The sequence below is a fragment of the Scyliorhinus torazame genome, chromosome 11, assembly GCF_047496885.1.
Source record: "Scyliorhinus torazame isolate Kashiwa2021f chromosome 11, sScyTor2.1, whole genome shotgun sequence".
NCBI lineage: Eukaryota > Metazoa > Chordata > Chondrichthyes > Carcharhiniformes > Scyliorhinidae > Scyliorhinus > Scyliorhinus torazame.
Window position 1 is genome coordinate 87,725,620 of NC_092717.1, and position 21,304 is coordinate 87,746,923.

Below are 21,304 nucleotides of genomic sequence, written 5' to 3' on the forward strand. Positions count from 1 at the left end.
AACTTGCATTTATCTGGATCATCGGAAGCCAAAAATTGACACCAAGCCAAAGAAGAAGCTATTAGCAGATGACTAAACAATTGGTCAAAAGGCTACATTTTAAGGAGGTTCTTAAAGAGCAGAGAGAGATGGCAAGATGGAGAGATTTCAGAAGGGAATTTCTGAACACACAGCCTAGACAGCTGAAGGCATGAACTGTTGGGGTGGAAGAGGTAGTGAGTGCACAAGAGGCCAGGATTGGAGGAACATGCAGACCTTTGAGGATTGTGGAGTTGTAGCAGGAAAAATAATAAGAGTGGAGTAGGCATTAATGGAATTTGAACATGCAGATTTTAAAATTGAGCCAATGAAGACAGCGAGGACCATGGTGATTGGTAAGTGAGTTAGAATAGAGGCAGCAGAGTTTGGATGAGCTGAAGTTTATGGAGGGTGAAGCAAAGGAAATTGACAAAATATTCCTTTCTTGCTCTCACAGTATAGTTGGTTCCAGAGTGGTTGATGATGTCCTAAGAGCATAATACTTTGCCATTTTCTATTCCAGAAAGACAATTGAATCATAAAATATAAAGGAGAAAATATACTTCATGAAGGACTACTGTCCTCACAAAAATATGCTTAAGAAGTTATTGTTGAACTTCATCATGGCAATCATTCAATGTGCAAGTAAACATCAAATGCTCTTACTGCAGTGATTACAGAGCAGAAATTATAGAATAAATATTATACAGTTAATCGTTTGCTAGCACAGAACTTGATTATTAACTATGTTTTGTCAATCTTTTGGTCTTGCACTCATCAGAACAATCACAAGAATAGCAATGTCAGGGGAAGCGACAACTTTATACTGTATGAGAAGAGAATACTATATGGTTGCCAAGTGTACTGTATATTGTGCAAACTCATGAAAGGGCCTAAGGCTGTCACATTTGGCCCTGAAGGGAGCAGCACTGCAGTCTCACGGTGCTGAGGTACCAGGTTCGATCCCGGCTCTGAGTCACTGTCCATGTGGAGTTTGCACATACTCGCTGTGTTTGCGTGGGTTTACGCGCCCACAACCCAAAGATGTGCAGGGTAGGTGGATTGGCCAGGCTAAATTGACCCTTAATTGGAAAAATGAATTGGGAACTCTAAATTTTAAAAATAAAAAAATATTTGGCCTGGAAAAGTGCCCAGTCTATCTCCGATTACCCTCCTAGGCCAAGATATCTTAGAAAAATTGAGCAACAGGTGAAGCAAGCTGTTTCATGCTGCTACTATGCAGTAGCAACACGGGTGGTATCCACTCCTTAATAGGATGCTACATCAAGCCAAAAAGCCTATCACATAAATGAGTAATGTGGTGTGTGAACTTCAGTGCCAGTGTAATGTGCAGGATGTAGGCTGTATGTCACAAAGACTGGCTCAGATCATATCCAACAGCATGTCCCTTCCACTGTTCGCAACAAGCAAGGTGCAGGCTGTACCCAACCTGCCCCTTGCTTGCAAAACGCAAAACATTGTGTTCAGCATTAGATATGATGCTGCGATCGAACATTTGCGAAATAATCCTCGGTGCACTACAAACTACACTGACAACCAATTTAAGATTGTCAGTCGAGCTCGCGGTCTGGCGCGTTTGCTTGTCCTGAAAGTTACATGTATTACTACATAGGGCCTGTTCTTTTACGGCAGAAAGAATATGTACACACATTGCTCCTTTTTTAGCCAAACAAAATAAGTGGTAGCCATTCCCTGGCAATCGGGGTCAAGCTGCTGGGCTTAGATTTTGAACAATACTTGGCAGTTAACTGTCAGCAACCATCAACTAGTGCGTTTCCATGGCAACAGAATCCACTTTCCAACCAATCAGCACCCTCTTCTCATACTGCACAAAGTTGTTTCCCATGACATTGGTCCTGATGAGTGCCAGACAAAAAGCTTCAACGAATGTATTTTTTCAGCTGTAATAATTGTTATTGTGCTAGTATAATATAGATTGGAATTAAAAAGATGAGTTTACCTTAAGAAAGCTAAAAACTATGGGCTGGATTTTAGTATGCTAAATCAGAAGGTTTTGAGTCAAGCTGAGTTTTAAATTATTTAAATCCTCAAATCCATCTCTCCAACCTGCTCATGTTCAGGTTAATGAAGGCCCCTGGTTGGCAGGCCGGCAATTCAAATATTATACTAAGAATGGCAGCCTCTGAATTCACCCTTATGCAGGTTTAATCCTGGTCAGATAGGTTGCACAGTCCTTAGGAAACCCAACAGCTGAAGGGAGGCAAGGGCAACTTTGGAATGGAGTTAAGTACATTTACAATAATGCTTTTGGGCTAGGAAGAGCAGGAGTGCTTTCCCCTATCCTCTGCCCCATCAGAATCCTAGCTCCATACAAAGAGCCCAGGTTCTGGAATCAGACCCTGGAACCAAGGTGCCCCTCCCCCCACTGCCACCACCATCACGCACAAGGAGATTGTGGACCTACCGGCCCTATGCCCAGTTGTGGATTTCTTATCCAAAACCTACCACTGTCCCTTATACATAACCGGCCCATGTTTTCTCCAGGCCAAAGAGCTACAAACATGGGATCCAGATGAGCGATCTACGTTTATAGACATAAATATATTCATGAAATATCACTTTAAAGTAATCTTTGAACATTGCTTAAGTAGAATAACTTATGTGTTTGTTATTTTTGATTGATTATTTAGTTATACTAGAAACTTGTGGTTTGTGAATAGAAGTATATATATTTGTAAAATGCTGCACACACAAACTTCTACATAGCCATTTTATTCTCTTTTTTCCCTTTCCTCTTTTCACTGTCAATTTCGGAGAGGATGATTGAAAATAAGTAGTGAAATAGTAAATAGATTCAACTTGAGGGTGAGTAAAACACTGAATGAGAAGGCATTTAGGAGACTACTCGGGGCAGTCAGCTTGGACTGGATTCTGAACTTAGCTATATGGGCGGACTGAATTAACATATGCAGTCCAAATAACAGGATTGTGGAACTAATGCAAGCAAAACACTGCAACTGTTAATTCAGCTGCCTCACATGAAGGTTCAAATTCTCCCTATAAAGTCTGCTTTGATATCATTGGCAACCACTTAAAATATTCGAATGAAAGCAAAATACTGCGGATGCTAGAAATCCGAAATAAAAACAGAAAATGCTGGACAAACTCAGCAGGTCCGGCAGCATCTGTGGAGAGAAACAGTTAACGTTTTGGATCTAAATGATCCTTCCACAGGAGTCTGAGTTTATCCAGCATTTGCTGTTTGTATTACATAAATATTCAATTCAATTTAATAGAAAGGGATATAAAAGAAAAGGTGATCCATTGATGAGAACTCTTTGTGACATGAGTTCTTATTTTATCTAGTCCATTAACGATGAGATTTCCTCTTTTAAATCCTCCAATTGTTCTGTTCATCTGAACTTCAATAACTCATTCTCTTTCTTTCCTTTTACTTTCATTATCTGAATTTTCCAGGCGATCTGGTAAATACACCTCTTGCAGTGATAATCATGGCATTAAGCCCCCAAACCCGGAGCAGTACCTGACCCCACTGCAGCAAAAGGAGGTTACCATTAGACATCTGAGGACAAAACTAAAGGATTCTGAAAGCAGCCTTCAAGAGAGGTGGTAATTATTTTAATTCTAACAACTAATAAGTTGTTTACATTCAACATAGATTTTGGTGTCAAACTTGCCTATCCTTTCCTGAATAAAGACCTGTGGTAAGCAGGTAAGGCATCAGAACATGGGAGTAGATCCCATGGAATTTGTGTCATTCTTTCTGTTATCAAGATCTGCATATTTATGGACAGTGAGTGAGAAAACTGAAATTAATGTTAAAATTGCTGACCAATTTTGAGCTTATAAAAAACATTATAACATGGACATCCAGAGTTGCCAAAGCTATCCACGGACACAATAGGTATGTGCAGCTGTTGAACGTGTTTACAAAAAACAATTATTGTTTCAGATTGAAGACTTAATAAAATTTGTAACGCTTGGGAGTATTGGGTTACTTTTGTTGTATAATTGCCACCTTGTGCTTTATCTGTTTCTAGATGAGTTTACTCATTAGCATTCCTTCTCTAAACATATCTCGCTCGACCTTCAGACCAGGTGACTTGAGCATTGTCATAAAATGTGGAGCAAATTATTTCTGTAGGTGTGCCACTGCAATTATTGTCACAAGTCTGGAGGTTCAAAGAGGTATGAAAGCAACAGGCATTTGTGTTCCATTTTTCTCCAGGCCTCCTTCTGTTCCCATCCCTATCTCCCAATTGAGGAATCAATAAATAGCTTGACCTTATGTTGTTTCCTCTTTGTTCTTTGTCATAGCACACAACAAAGAATATGACTGGAAAGTGTAGTATGAGCCATACATGAGTGCAAATAAGTTAGAATAAAATAATGCACCAGCCACAGCCCTTGCAAGAGTGGGAAAGAAGGAGTGTTACTTAGTAAAGAGCTGATTGAATGGTTAGGGTAGGGACATTGCTCAGCAAGTGTAGAGTTAGAAATGCATCAAGCAGGACAAAACTCAGAATGATGCTCCATCATTTTCAGAGTTGGAAATGTATATTCTTGCAATCACAGGAACTTGTGGAAAACGATTGTCTGCAGGATTGCAAGAAGATGTCAACATTATTATCCATTTTCTTACACTCCTACAGAAATAAGGGAAGCAAATAGGTACTCCGCACATTTACTAACATTTTTATTTTCTGTGATGGGCGCAAAGTTTTCTTTGTGTTAATTCTTGCAAATTAACACTTCCTTCCACTTTTCTGCTCTATTATTCTTAAATAGGTATGCAAGCTTCCTACCATTGCTCCCTCTCATTCTACATTGTGAGTTTCCAGTTTTACCTGCTTCCTCTCTTTCTGTCTCCAGTCATAATCCAAGCTCGCACTGCTTCTTCTAACTTATGAATCTAAGTTCCCACTGTTTTCTGCCTCTGAATCGAAGTTCTGGGTGTTTCCTCTCTTTGTGAAACCCATCGCCCAAACTTGCAATGTTACCTCTTTCCTTGAATCCGAGCTCCCATTCTCTGGATCTTATCCATAGAATCTATACAGTGCAAAAGGAGGCCATTCGGCCCATCGTGTCTGCATTGGCCCTCCAAAAGAGCACCCTACCTTGGCTCACTCCTCCACCCTATCCCCGTAACCCCACCTAACCTGTACATTTTTGGACACCAAGGGGCAATTCAGCAAAGCCAATCCACCTAACCTGCACATCTTTGGACTGTGGGTGGAAACCGGAGCACCCAGAGGAAACCCACGCAGTCACGGAAAGAACATGCAAACTCCACATAGACACTCGCCTAAGGCTGGAATTGAACCCGAGTCCCTGGCGCTGTGGGACAGAATTGCGAACCACCGTGCCACACTGATGTCTTGCTACTTCCTGCCTGTCTCCTGTCTGAATCCAAAAACCTGTTCCTATCTCTCTTGATTGAAACTCACACTGTTCCCTCTGTCTTCTGGAGTGCCAGTTGCAGTAGGTTTCTTTCTACCCCGTGAAATCTGATTCTTAACTTCGCACAGCATTATGACATTAAATTACTTACTTTTGAAATTGATTGTAGAATATAGATGCCATCATAATTTACAAGTTTTCCCAAGATTTAAAATTCTGGTTTATTCAAAATAACATGAACTCTGGTGTTTTACTAGCTCTTCCGGTGAATTGAACTCTGTCATTTGTTATTTCTCTTTTCCATCACCAGCCTCTTTCCCTGACTCTTCCCTGTATCTTATATTCTGTTAAAATCAAAAGTTTGTGTTTGTTTTCTGCTCGTTGTAAAGTCTGTGGCTTTGTTTGACAAAAAAAATGTGAAATATCTCACAAGTACTTTTAAATGTGTGTTTGGTTTACATACACCAGGGAAGCAATCTTAATTTTGTATGAATAATGAATTCTGGCCTGGATTTTGTGGTCAGAACCTGCCCACAAAGGCTTAATTGGCTCCAGAGCTGGATATCTTATATTCTGATGTGACTTTGAATGTTTTGCCATCTGTGGCGCTCAGCATTAAGTTAAACAACTAATCACATTGAAGATCTCACATAGACAGTAAAATAGGAAGTAAAACATAGGGATTTGAATTCACATCTTGATCATAGATAAAAATTAAAATATTGTCAATGTATGTTCAAACATTTTGAAAATCATATCATTTCAAAGTGTTCTTCTGAGGAAATCAAACTCTTCAGTGGGCCTTGCTGAGGTGCTTTTAATGAACCATGACATTAGCATCCTGATTCTTGAGTTCCCCAGCCAATTAGAGAGGGAAGGCAGGATTTCTCATTAAAAGTACCCCAACATGTGCTAGAATTCCTCAACTGGACAAGGATTTTTGAGGCTGCAGCAACTCTGAAACTGAAGGCTCCCTGAATCTCTGACTCCTTCCTGGACGTTCTGCTGTGGGACTGCAGTGAAATGAACTCTCCCCAAGCCAGGAGGAAGAAGGCAGCCTAAATAACCCTGCAGACATGCACTGAAGTGCCTACCAAAGCAATCAGTAAAGTTTGGTGTCCCCCCAATAGAATTCAGGACCTCAGGGGGGTAGGAAAGCTGAGCAACATAACACTTCCAGGTGCCAAGCACCAAACTTTTGACGTGCTCAGCATTCTCCTGCACAGCACTGATCAGAGCAGCAGACCATGCAGCTGCATTCATTTGTCTTTCCCGATCTAAACAGACAGTACTTCACTTCATACACATGCTCCAAAGTCCCTGATTCCATTCCCTCTCCCCTATGGGGCTGAATGTGACTAAGGAGAAGGCATCTATCTGGGGTTGGTCCTGTTGTGTGTTGCTCCTGCTGTCACTGGTATTGGCTTGCTGCTCTTTTTTTAAATGAATTTAGAGTACCCAATTAATTTTTTTCCAATTAAAGGGCAATTTAGCATGGTCAATCCACCTACCCTACACATCTTTTTGGGCTGTGGGGGTGAGACCCATGCAGACACGTGGAGAATGTGCAAACTCCACATGGACAGTGACCCAGGGTCAGGATCGAACCCAGGTCCTCAGTACAGTGAGGCAGCAGTGCTAACCACTGCGCCGCCCCTGCTCTTCTTGCTCTTAGGCAGAGGTGCAAGGTAAAGGTGCATAAACTGGTCTCTTGACGTGGCGAAGGCTAGCAGTGGAAAGTGCAGCTAAAGGTGTGTGAAATGCAAGACAAGTGAAGTGACGTCAAAGAGGCCAGTCTTTGCAGATAAGCAGAACCACTTATCAGCAATTAAAGTACTCTTCGAGAAGGAGTGCTTGATAAACAGCCTCTCATCTGGCCATGGCTGCACCTCTTCAGTTTCACTGATCAGAAAATTCCAAACCTGTCAGTTTCATGGTAAAATGGCTCCTCTCTTCTGTCAGCAATATGTTCTGGTGGAGGGTTTACACTCACAGTGCCAAACTTACCTTCAGATACCAACGGATCAACCGTACATTGCCCACATCCACTGCTGCAAATAATATTAGGGAAATGGATAATTGGCGTGATTTAATGGAAATGTTTCGAACTGTGGTTGTGAGCGGGAACTGCCGCGAGCTCCCCGACGCTCGACCCGGTGAGGCCGTCACCAATATCAAACGTTAATTGGTCCACTTAATGAGGCCCCACGGGCTTCACGCTGCAAATGATGGTCCCGTCGGCTGATTCCTCAGGAACGGAAGCGCCAGCACCATGCCAACAAGGGGCAGTAGCACTTAAACCGATCCCACACAGATCACAGCCATGCCACCGAGGAGACCAGTCCCAAGATTCGGGAATGCCGACCCGGCCAGATGGTTGGACGCAGTTGAGGGCAGGCAGGATGCCCTGTTCCCCTGAGGGTCTCAGAGAGTCAGCACAGAGCAGCCAGTGTCATCTGGGAGGCAGCGGCAATCCCCACCCCCAACCCCTGACGACTATGTGCCTGGCCCACACATGTCCAGCAATGCTGCCGCCCTCCCCCGCCAATGCATAAAGCGTGCAGTTTACGATGCCCTCTCTGTGTCCCTGCAGAAGTTGACCCACAACAGATGGGAAAGGACCCAGATGGACGACCGCCACCCCACCCAGATGATCCGTCTCACGTGAGTTGTTAATGCCATACAGAACGATCCTTCTCTCCCACTGACCACATGTCTATTATCCCGCAGGATCCCCATCGAACGGTGCTGGCCTATCCAGGGTGGTCTCCACCATTGCAAGAGAACACCTCAGAGGGGAGCTCCGAGGAGACCACCATGTTCACGGCACAGCTGTTATCCCCACCTTCCACCAGCACAGAGACACGCACCTTAGTGGGCGACAGTGCTGCTCAGGCGGCTGTGGCACATTCTGGTGAGCGCCTAATAATCTTTATTAGCGTCACAAATAGGCTTACATTAACACTGCAATGGAGTTACTGTGTAATTCCCCTAGTCACCACATTTCACTGCATGTTCAGGTACACAGAGGAAGAATTCAGAATGTCCAAATTACCTAACAGCACATCTTTCGGGACTTGTGGGAGGAAACCGGAGCACCCGGAGGAAACCCACATAGACACAGGGAGAACGTGCAGACTCCGCACAGACAGTGATCCAAGCCGGGAATCGAACGCGGGTCCCTGCCGCTATGCAGCAAAAGTGCTAACCACTGTGCTACCGTGCCACCCAAGAACACCCAGGCGAGACAGCAGGTCTGCTGGGTCCCAGTCAGATGCCTCTGGACCAGTTTTACCTGGAGCTGATGTAGTCAATAGAGCACAGCCGTGAGATTCAGAGGGGAATGTCAGCTACACTCTAGCAGGTCAATAGCCGAGTGGAGGAATCCCAAAGGTTAAGGGCACAGGAGATAGCGCCAGCAATGCGTGGTACCGCCGCCAACGCTGCGAGGGTGGTGGCTGCAGTGGACAGCCTGGTGCACGATGTCAGCAGCATGAGTGAAGGTGTCCAAGGCATGGCTCAGTCAATGATGACCATGGCTGAGGGCATCGATATCATGTCTGGCTTGCTGCGGGGACGTGACCCAATCCCAGGTGGACCTTTCTGAGGCACCGCGGAGCATGTCCCAATCTCAGATGACATTGCCGGGCGCTCCACAGCATGTCCCAGACTCAGATGGACATTGTCGGGGTGCTTCAGAGCATGTACCAGTCACTGAAGGGGCTTGTCAATGTGGTGCAAACATTGGGGAGCTGCCAAGGCTGCCCGGGCCAGATGACAAAGAGGCAGAAAGGGCTCAATCCAGCTACCCCTCCATCCCGAGGTAACCTCCAGGGCCCCATGTACACCGACTGGGAGGAGGGCCCTGGGTGTCAGCACGGAGCAACCCTATGGAGTGGCGATGGCAGCCACCAGCTCCCCTCCCCCCGGACAATGGCGAGTCTTGGAGTCAGCACCTGGAATAGGGTGGCACGGTGAGGCATGTGCTGCCAGCAGTGGGACGGGACCTTTGGCCCCAGGGACCCCATAGGATACCCGCCAGAGGCATCGAAGGTCACGGGATGAGGTAAACAGCAGGTTGTCTCCACCTCTGGTGTGTATCCTGGGGACATACCTAAATGCAGGGATAGAGCTAAGCAGGTCAAGGATAACGGGGGGGGGGGGGGGAGGGGGTAGTGGAAGTCGGGGGGGGAAGGGTGGGGTGAGGGGGATGGGGTGGGGCAAGTGTTAGGGGTTGGGGAAGGGGGGGGGCGGCACCGTCGTGGCTAGGGGCAGTTGGGGACACATGTACAGCATTAAAAGACATTGCACCTGAGAAATATGACGTATCTGGCACTTTATTCCGCAATGCAGGCCAATCCCCTGCCCCAGCCCCCTGGGCATGGTGGTCCTGGCTTCTCCCCTAGCAGCCCGCCAAGGCACACCACGTGCAGGTGATGGGTGAGAGCGAGCACTCAGCAGACAGGCAGGAGTTAGACTGTGGCATAGATTGAGGAGTATCGGTGCTCAGTTCTCTGCGGGTTACCATCACTCCTCTCCCCTCCCAGCCTGCGACAGTGACCCGCTGACAGTGCCGACATAGTCCCAACACCCTGGAGTGATGTTACACAGACCCTGGGAGGTTGAAACAGGGTTGGGAGGGATGGGGGAATTGGGTGGGGTGGAAATGGAGAGGAGTGGGTGGGGTGACGGATGAAGCCAGGTCCTATGGGAAGCGGGTGTGGATGTGAGCACCCCAGGCTTGCTGGACCCTCACCACAACCGCCTGCCCTCGATCCTCTGGCTGGTCATGTGGTTCTCCCCTGACTCGCCTTGTCCAGCGTCTCCTCCTCACCCTCAGAGGTAGCCGAATGTTCCTCCACCTCCAACACACAGCACCGCTGCTGTGCCAGGTTGTGAAGGGCACAGCAGACCACCACGAACTGGGTGACCCTCTGGGGGGTGTACTGCAGTGCACCTCCAGAGCGGTCCAGGCATCAAAACCGAAATTTGACAAGCCCGGTGCACTGCTCATTGACAGCCTGGATGGCTGCACGGGCCTCGTTGTATCTGGTCTCCGACTGCCCTAGGATTGTAGCTGTCATGCACACTCCCTGGGAAGCATGCACACATGTGCATGATATTCATGTGGTGGCCGCACACGAGCTGGACGCTCAAGGACTGGAACCCCTTCCTGTTGATGTAGGGCACTCCCAGACAGCCCAGTGCACTCAAGGTGACATGCGTCCCATCTATTACCCCCTGGACCAGGGGCATCCTGTCAATGGTGGAGAATCTGGCTGCCCGGGCATCCTGCTATGCCTTATCCATGTCAAAGTTTATACAGCAGCTGCCCGGAAAAACAGGGCACCCGTGACTTCACAGAAGCACTTGTGGGCTATAGCTTGTGAGATGCCAGAAATTTCCCGCTTGAGCCATGGAATGATACTGAGGCGCACCGGGTCAGGGCTGTGGTGACCTTGACAGCCTCCGGGAGCTGGTGTCCACCACGAGTGCAACCTCCGTGGGGTCCAAGATATCTTCCACCCCGTGTAATATTTGTAAGGAATTGCAGAGGGTGTCTAGCGACCAGCGGCGTCTTCGTCCCCATTGCTCCCCCCCCCCCACATCCGACATACTCTGCCCACACACCAGGGGCCGAAGCGGGTGCCTCTGGTCACCAGACCCTATACCCCAGACACCCGCACGTAACCTGCACCAGGGGCTGGTCCCCTCCCTGGTGCACACACCCACCCTCTGGTCTGGAAATGTTCCCGGTGCTTGGATCAGCCCTGGGTGTTCGGATGTTGGCTGCTGCGTCCACGGTGTTGCCTCCCGCAGTGGTGTGTCCAGGCATCATAGTCTGATTGGGAAGCTCGGCAATGACTCCCACTTGCCACATGGCACTCCTACCCACAGGAATCCACTGGGGAGTTGTGAAGTGCCCACTTAACTAAGATTGCCAATTCCCTATTTGCAATAGCCTTCAGCCGCACGGCCCGCCGCCACGGTCAGTGGGAGTTATGGGTGGTCAGTGGGACAGACAGGCAGACACTGGCGTTCCCCCCGTTATGGGTATATATGATCCAATGGGTGGCACAGCGGACCTGCGGGCGCTAAGGCAGCCCCCCCCCGGGCTCATTGCCAGGGAGTGAAGATGGCTACTCACCTCCTCGGATGCCCACAGCAGCCATTCCGCCAGCTTCACGTTTTAAAAAGGTGTACTAATCGGCGCCCGCATGACCACTTGCTGGCAAGGTGGATAGATCATGTGAGCCGTTTAGATCAGGGGTTGTTCCGTTAATCGTATGGTGGTTGCCTTTAAGTGGTGATCATTGGTTTCTCACCACACCACGGCGGGATCCTGGTTTCATCAATGGGAACGGACTGGTTAGATTGCAAACCGATCGGCACCTGGCGTGATTCCCGATTTTGACCTCTCTTGCAATCTAATGCGCGCAGTATCTGAAGTTACCAATGATAGTGTTCAGACCAGAGGAAACAGAGGCCGCGATTCTCCCAAAACATTTCTCAGTTAATTTGTGGTGGGTTTTTCAGGGAGTTTCTCGCCGGCTCTGCTGGTAAGTTCCCCACTGCTATTCAGTGACACTTAGAGCGCAATTCTCCGGCCTTGTTGTGCTCTCGCATGAGCGCAACGCGGCCGGTGAATGCCCGGAAAGACCACCAGCGAGCCTCCCGATAGTCTTCGCTCCTCCCGGGATTCTCTGAAGTCCCGCGAGAGTTGAACCCCGCCCCGAATAGGCAGGACTGAATGACGCTCGCGGAAGGAGGTCGTAAATCTACTTATGACCTACCTGCACGGCATCTAACGGCCTCCTTCAATTCACCGACTTCCGAAGGGAGGCTGCAGCCGGGCACCGATCAGTGCTGGTCCACACAAACGTGGACCGGCTGAATGGCAGCTAGGGGGTCTCCCAGGCCACTGGAGACCCTAGAGTGGTCAAGGTAAGTGCAGGTCGGCTCCCTGGCCCTCGCAGTGGAACGTGGGCTCTTTGGCACTGCTCAGTAGAGAAGTGCAGGGCAGGTATATAGGGGCTCCGGGAGGTTGGGCGGGTGATGGGTGGGAGTCCTAGAAGGGAGGGGGGTGCTGAAAAGGGTTTTGGGGGCATGAAGAGGGGGGACCCCCAGGGAACTCATAGCGGGGGGTCTTCACTTGGGGGATATGGGGGAGTGTCCATGTGTGTGGGGGTGACATTGCCCATGGGTGGGGGGTTTGTGTGGACCAGCATTGATCAGCGCCCGGCTGCAGCCTACCTGGGAGGCCGGAGCATCGATGGAGACCAGTGGATCCCAGGCAGATAGGTCGTAAGTAGCCGAACAGCCTACTACCGCGAGCATCATTCGTCCCTCCCATTTTGGGCGGAGTTCCTACTCTTAACATCGCGCGGGACTTCGATAAATCTTACGAGGCATGGAGCCTGTTGGGAGGTCCAATGGGGCCTCTCCCAGGATTCTCCGGCCGTGTTGTGCACTCACTTGAGCAAGAGAATCGCGCCCAGAGTTTCCACAGAAAAGACAAGACTGCAGAAACAATTTTTCAAAGCTTTACTGACAAAGCAGAGCTCATGGTGGCGGTCATGTGAAATCAGACATACAGCCAATTAGATGGCTCCAAATATTCTACTGGGTGATTCTGTTCCTCAGACAAGCATAAGTCTCCTTCAAATGGAATATTTATTGAAATCCTGTTCCTTGCATAATTTAATTACTTTGTTCGAACGGCGCGCCACCAAGAAACACGCGGCTGAGGGCCTGGGGAATTCAGCGCATTATTTTGTTTTTTATCCTCCCAGAGCGATTTCTCTTAGTCTTGGTTTTGGCTTCCATTTAATTCGTACCAAACAAATTAGGAATTCTGCTAGGGTTCTAATTTAAAATTTCAAATGAGGAATTTAAGTACTTCAGAAGCTTTGACACATTACTGTGGTCATTCAAGACAGAATCGGCCCTCTGCCAAACTCACCAGAATGGAGCCTACATTGAAGAAGCAAGGGAAAATGTTGAGTTTGTAAGGGACGACGCCCTCAAAATTTTCCCTGTTTAACGGTTGTGTTGCTTAACAAACAGTAGGCGTAGCGTATGTAGGACACAAAGCTTTCAGCAAGTGATCAGGTTCTCTTGAGTACAGATGGCACTCATGAGAGAATCAGTGCTCTTGATACAATCTATGGCTTACTTGAATAAAAGAGTGTATTCAATTAATGGTTCAGTATTTGATCAAAGAAACAATATCCATGCCAATTGCCATTATTCAGGAGGCAGCCACAATGCTTTCATTATGTGGCAGGCCGCATTGCCTGTATTATTTGAAGTGAACACTAGATGGATGGCTCTTAGAAAACTTAGGCAACCCTCTACAGCCATTCCGCTGGCCACAGTAAAGAAATCTCTTAACAGTAGTGCAGCCCTTTGAACTGGAATACTGAGCAGCCGTCTGCTGTTCCATAACTCTCCACTTCCATCTGTCAACTATCAAAGTTTTGGCAGAAAGAAAATGTGTGTTTAAAATAGAGTGCTTGCGTGCAATGCTTTAAATAGAGGCTCCAAGTGGGTGCGGGAGTTTCCAACATAGGTTTATGGCCTGAATGATGCTTATTACCAGCAAGTCATCCCATTTGCAGCCAGGTTGGAAGGATCCTGATGACTGCACTGATTTCTGTTGGAAATCTGCATCCATACATGAAATATGGCCCATCCTGCCTTGGTCCACATTCCGCAGTAAAACGTCCATCTCTTCCAAATCAAAAGACCATTTTTGCGTATGGTTTTTATTCCACCTCCTCTCTCATGTTAATCTGCACTCTGAAAGCTGCCATCTTACTAGATCTTCAATCTATCCCTTGCACTTGATTAAAACAATGTAGGCAGCTAAAGCCAAAGAGGTCAAAATAGGACTGTTAGAAGAGTTAAAAGTGGCCTATCAGAGGGTGGTTACTTTCAGGGACAGAATAGAGCAGCTTGGCAAAGCCAACACCTAACCTGCATTTGGTCTTCCTATTTTTATTTGCAGCTTCTTTCTGTTGTGTCAGCAACATCATCAATTAAAAATGAAGTCCAGAGAAGTAAGAGCTTTGTTTTCATTGTGGGAATAAAAAGCGAATCATGAAGCTGCACCATATTTTAATGAAAAACATCATCATGTTCTAAATAGTTCAAGTGGCATAGTTACATCATGGTTTTAGATAATGACTGGATTTTTCCAGCAACACCAGTGGTGGGCATTGTCGCGGACAGGATCATTTGACTTTTGCCCGTGTGCCAAATTTCCTCGTCCAACCCGTGACAATGCCTGCCGGTTCAGGGCCGGGGAACCCCACCCAATGCATTTGGTTCGAGGAACAAGTAATTTTGGTCAACACCATTATAGATTCTAATATAGCTTAGATAATAAATTATTCTTTTTATAATAATAATTCTTCTTAGTGTCACAAGCAGGCTTACATTAACACTACAATGAAGTTACTGTGAAACTCCCCTAGTCGCCACACTCCAGACCCTATTCGAGTACACAGAGGGAGAATTCAGAATGTCCAATTCACCTAACAAGCACGTCTTTCGGGACTTGTGGGAGGAAACCAGAGCGCCCGGAGTATACCCACACAGACACGTGGCGAACATGCGTTCTCCGCACAGACAGTGACCCAAGTCGGGAATCGAACTTGTGACCCTGGAGCTGTGAAGCAACAGTGCTACCCACTGTGCTATCATGCTGCCCACATGACTGTTATTAGAAGCAATTCTATCACGAAAATGAATACCTGAAAAAAATTGTCTTCATTCTATACATCTTAAGTTAGTTTGTTTTTAAATTTGACTTGACTGGCACAACTATTATTTAAAACATTTGAGTTTGGTCTTTTTTTTCTATTGATAGGTAAATTTCAAAATGTATATTTTATTTATTTAAAATGCAAATTATGTGTTCTACCACACACTTGGCAACTTTCCTCATACTTGATTTAGAAATGCTAAATTTTCAACTTGGCATTTCATAGTTTCTTGTTTTAAGTATTCTTTTGACCAGGTAAAAATGGTTGCCGACCCCTGAGTTAAACCATGTTACTTATCCTTTTTGCGAAACCTTTGAACATTGTCCTCTTCTTCCATTGTCCAATTTCCTTTCTTCTTTAACAAATTATTGAAAGCTCACTTTCAGTAATATTAAAAAAAGGTCGATCATATTACTTTTGTTGCATTCACTGAATGAATGTGTTTTTCATTTTTTTCGATTGTTCCTGTTTATTTACCCCAGTTGCGTGCTACTGCCTCTCATTGATAAATTAAATGGTGGAAAACTGAAGAAATTCGGAACAGTTGTCACTAATTATTGATTTCACCAAAGTTGACCCAATTACGCACTTTGGGATTGGTTTGGGGGGGGACAGGGATGTGGGGGTTGGTGATGCATTATATGATTTCCTATGTGGTGTCTGCAACTACACCCAATCAGGTCTGTGTGCCTTTTGAAGCCAGATCTTCGCTTGACAGAGAGAACTTTCTGTCAGGTGAGAGGCTGGCAGGTGGTTGTGGTGAGGACTTGGGCACTGTGCAGTGTTTTAAGATGCTGATGGGTGAGGGTGGAGTCTCTTCAGTCAAATATTGGACCTTGCCTAGCCTTAGATGTGTACGATTTTGGAGGGGGGGGGCGTAGTGGTGGGGTTGGGAGATGGCTGACTGTAATGGAATGTTGGAATTTTGGCCCACGCCACACCATGTTTATTCGTTCCACACACAGCCCGTGCATCACTTGTTCATACAGGTAAATGTTCCACTGTTGCTTTGCCCGTGTGTTTTATTGTGAACTATAAGCAAGACCACAAACTTTGTAAGACTCTTGTTACAAGAAGGTCAAGTGGTCGGGGGTTAAATCTAGGAATGTGGAGACCATCCTGATCTTGGTAACCTCTCTGATATGCTTCCAGACTGGTTGTGTGAACATGACCAGAGTACGAGTACATATACGTGGTTTGGTGCTTGTTGATTCCACCGAGAATGGCAAAGTTGAGCGTGTGTGTCTCCAGCACATCTGTGCCTGAGACCTCTGCTTTGATTGTGCTCACCGCTGATTGTTGCCCGCACCATTGGCCCTGCTCCTGCATGAAAATCCAGTGCTTTCCCTCTTCCATCATCATGTTTTCGACTGCTGCCTCATCCAACATTCATCTCTGCAATTCATGTAGAGTTTATTTTAATCCAGACCTGTCATTGTGGGGTAGTTGAATTCTGTGCTAGATCGCTAATACATAATTGGCCTCAGTTGAGACCCAAGCGGGGAAGGAACTGAGATGATTCTAGAGCAAGCGGATTAAAGGGCCCATCCCCATTCTCAAATAAAATTGCCACTGATTCTTTCGGAAGGAACATGCTGAAGGTTGAGCTGCATTGGAAAGGCCTCACAAACTAGAAATTTAAACCTTCTAATGAATTTAAACACCTGCACTGGCCCTTAACCCTATCCTCCTCTCGCTTGTCCTCTCACCCATTATTCAGTTTATGACCAAAACTCACAAGCTCTATTATAACAATTGGAAACCGTTGAATAGTCCATAACTCTCCCCAATAAACAAACTGGCTCTTCAAAGGAACTGTATAAATAGAATTAAGCAGTTGTAAAAAAAATTAGGCAATTGGATTGCAGCCAAAAATCCAAAAGTCTCCCCAAAAGACTTCAGAACTACTGTCGCAATAAATAAATATCTAAATTGAATATGCAAAAGAAATGGGAAAGCTTAAACAATTAGACATTTTTATTTTACCAGGTTGCACTTTCAGTACTGTCAAATGCACAATACTGTTTAATCCATTTCATAAACTTCTTAATTTATCTGCATGCTTCCCTACATTTACAGTGTTGATCTTTGTACTTGAAAACTGGGCGGTTGGCAGAAGTAACAACCTGGCAAACACATTTTAAATAGGTAGTTACATCTTCCAATAACAGCCCTGTCATACCTCACCTTAATGAAAATAGATACAACTCATGCTATTGAATTCCTTGATTAACTGCAAAGGAGGCAAAAAATTACTTTACTTTTTTAAACTCTTGATGCCTCTAATCCTTGGCCCATGCCTCCATACATCTGGGGTAAAGGAGCTGCTAAAGTTTAGCCGTTTCCCTGAAAATTAAAAAACTTCCTAGAGACAGGCTGTCAAGCAGCCCACAATGCTGTTAGTTGCCTCGTTAATTAAGCAAGCCTCTTTTGGTCTCGTGATAATGACTGAGGCTAGAAACGGAGACAGAACTTCAGGGCACACTGCTCTGCGGCCAATTTTTACCAGTCAAACGTCCCTGGAAAGCCAGCCCCTCCTGTCTGTTTTAGTGGAGGCATTAATCAATTTAAACTAAATGAGTGGATGCTTGAGCTGAAGGAACAGATCAAGAACGTCAATCGTGTTAAGTGTTGTTAACTAATATTGACAACAATAATCTTGTGGCTGAAATAGTGGAAATGTTGGACCACAAATAAAATTCTTCAAGCAACAATGTAGATCTCTACTCAAGTAATTAGGTGCCATAAAATTATTCAGATGTGCTGACCTTGCATTAGTTGTACAGATCACACAATGTGTGAATAGTACTTTAGGATACATAATATTGGCTGTACTGTCAGCAGGCCTGCAGGATCTTTCGTTCATTAATGTTATGCATTTTTATGTAGATGAAGTCAAAAAATAAATTGAGAGCGAACTTTGCATTTGTGTTCCCTGTACACAATTTTTATGTATGCTGTGAGCCAGTGCAATTTCAAGAACAAAGAACAGAGAACAGAGAAACAGCATAGGCACAGGCCCTTCGGCCCTCCAAGCCTGCACCGACCATGCTGCCTGTCTGAACTAAAAAACCCTCCCCTTCCGGGGACTATATCCCTCTCTTCTCATCCTATTCATGTATTTGGCAAGACACCGCTTAAAAGTCACTATCGTTTCTTGCATCCAACACCTCCCCCAGCAGCGAGTTCCAGGCTCCCACCACCGTCTGTGTAAAAAACATGCCTTGTACATCTCCTTTAAACCTTGCCCCTCGCACCTGAAATCTATGAAATAAATAATACTTAATTTAATGCTATAGTTTGAGTCTTGCATTGAGTGCAATTGACCTGTGAGGAAGATACACAAAACTTGTTATGTTGGAATAGTTTTAGCTAATTCGTACAATTCTATAAAAGCCTTTTTACTAAGGCTCCAACAAAGGTTTCCTAACTTAACAAATACAAATATAGTTCCAGTACACTACAGTGATAATACCCACTATTGTCTTCCCAGTACAAAACCTAATTAGACTCAGTTTGTTTTATCCCTGCAAACAAGTGCCTTAAATTTAGATACTCAATTTGAGGTATTTTAGTGCAAGTTACCAGGATTCTATGCATCCTATTTCATTGGCAGATGATTTTACAGTTTCCAAGCAGTTAAGATTTCCAATACATACTATTTTGTAACTTTAACAGTCTCCAAACTGTATTTATGTGAATTATACCTTCTCATTTAATAGGGAATCCGAAGTTGTTGATCTCAAGTCCCAGCTGGCTCGTATGCGGGAAGACTGGATTGAAGAAGAATGTCACCGAGTTGAAGCCCAGCTAGCGCTAAAGGAAGCTCGAAAGGAGATCAAACAACTACGTGAGGTGATTGACACTATGAAGAACAGTTTGGTGGAGAAGGATAAAGGTGTTCAAAAATACTTTGTTGACATTAATATCCAAAACAAGAAACTTGAGTCTTTGCTGCAGAGCATGGAGTTGGCTCAGAATGGTGCTTCAAGGGATGATTCCACTCTGGACTGCATGTGTCCATCACCAGTGAAGTCATTGGCACGTAGCACAACCTACACCAAAATGGCTGAATCTATGGGCCTAGAAGATCAAGCTGTTGAAGAAATGGCTGATAGTGGTCTGCTTGCCAATGATGATATGGCAAGCAGATCAGATCTCTTTGACCAAATTCTTAGGTCAAAACCCACTGAAGGTAGCTGTGGAGATGGCTCTTGGTCTCAGGCTAATGAAATGCAGGTAACACTTGTTAACAGTGCAGCATTTGAAATTTCAGCTCAAAGTGGCATGATCTTTGTGAACAATGATAATAGACTAGTCAGGGAGCAGGCTATCCAGACTGACGTAGTACCATATAGCCCAGATGTACAGAGCCTCATTCTACACATGCTGAAATCACAACATAGCAGCCCAGTCAGCCCAGTATCCTCCACCTGGGTGTCAGATACCGGTCAAGCAGCATGTGCACCACAGTTTGAAACGGTAGTCACAGATGCTTTGCTGGATTTGACTCCAAACAATCCTAACACTGCAATCCTGGTGTCTAAATTAGAATCTGTTAACCATTTCATGAGCCCTCCGGCATATACTTACAATAAACAAGCACACCACTTGCCTGGCGTAAACCATATGAGAGAACTCACTTTCACATCCACCTTTGATGAAACAGAAAGTAACGAATATGATGGATCAGAGGAGCAGCCATCGGCATTATGTCAGAAAAACTATTGGAGCAGCCATTTTATTATTGATTTGTTGGCAGTGGCTGCACCTATAGTGCCTACTTTGGCATGGGTATTTTCCACACGCAGAGGAGGAACAGAACCCCTATACAATATTGGTGCTCTGTTGCGTGGTTGCTGTTTGGTGGCCTTGCACTCTTTGCGCCATGCGCCCCGCACACTATTCTGTCACCCAGCAGAAAATAAAGGCACCCACTAATTGCACTTAGATTTTAGTTTAGGATACTTGAAGAGTACTGGAATTAGCTTATCGCGTCGTCTTCGTATGTGGCTAGATGTGTTTTACCACATCAGTGAGGTTTAATTTGCACTGTTAATAAGTATAGATATATTACTTGACTTATGGTGATATGTGTTTACAGTGTTGCAAGCTGCTTTTGAAGAATGGGTAATTTATAAATGTGAATGCTTTCCTTGAATGAGGAGAGAAATGAATTATATGTGGCCAAAGTTGACCCACTACCGAGCAATCTACCAATAGACTTTGTAGTGGTGACATTTTTAAAAGGCATGGAACGGTGATGTATTTTTGTTGAAGTATATGGGCCTGGATCTCGATTTGAACACTATTGTAATTACTAAAGTACTGACCTAAACACATAAATCCCCAATAGTGAAAACTGCCTTCCAAGGTTTTGAACAGAAGATATTGAATATTCAGTCTTTAAAGGCTCCAGCATCGGCCTAAACATATTTTACAATGTTTTATTATGGTTCAGCTGTGTTCATTGTTGCTGTTTTAAGAAGCTCCTGTTTAATGGTCATGCTGTATTTTTATGTTTATGATAAAACTGAGTGCAACCAAAGCTTCTTGGCCTTTTGCTGTCTGTATGTTTCAGTGGTATGGGACGGTGTACTGAAAACCTGGAACCTCTTGTTACTGTTATGTTGCATCAGTACAAGCATCGATTAGTTGGATTAAGTAATATAAGAGTGACCTGTATAAGTAGTTGCTATGTACAGTACATTGACATGTTTTAAAGTAATCAACAAGATGCTTCTATGTAATTGCTTCTTACAAAAACACCACATTTTGCTGATTTGTGTTGTGTTCGAGCCACGTGCAATATTGCTGAATTGTTTACTCACTTTTCTTTACTGTACTTCAGATGTTTCTAAATAAAGGTTATAAATTTATTAAATTAAAGCATGCCAAAAAAGTTACCAGCACATTTGCCTCTTGCTTTGTGCCTTGAAGTCATTTTTGTGTGAATTGGATCTAAAAGTCATGAGCACAAGTATATCAAAGTCAATTAAAAAGTCCAATGATAGGGCTGCACGGCGGCACAGTGGTTAGCACTGCTGCCTCGTGGACCTTGGACCCGGGTTTGATCCTGGCCACAGGTCACTGTCCGTGTGGAGTTTGCACAT

The 21,304-nt window shown here is 45.2% G+C and overlaps 1 protein-coding gene across 8 annotated transcripts in view; it reads left to right on the forward strand.

Annotated features, from left to right (window-relative positions):
- The window catches only part of LOC140385361 (syntabulin-like), a 194,264-nt gene extending 173,167 nt beyond the window's left edge, over positions 1–21,097 (forward strand). For 6 of the 8 annotated variants that reach the window (XM_072467438.1, XM_072467439.1, XM_072467437.1 and 3 more), the window contains 2 exons: positions 3,478–3,630; positions 18,914–21,097. In XM_072467438.1, the coding sequence (XP_072323539.1) occupies positions 3,478–3,630; positions 18,914–20,132 (1,372 nt within the window). In that variant the 3' untranslated portion in view covers positions 20,133–21,097. The remainder of the gene's footprint in view (positions 1–3,477; positions 3,631–18,913) is intronic. The other 2 variants (XM_072467436.1, XM_072467442.1) reach the window with 2 other exon arrangements.
- Positions 21,098–21,304: the final 207 nt, after the last annotated feature.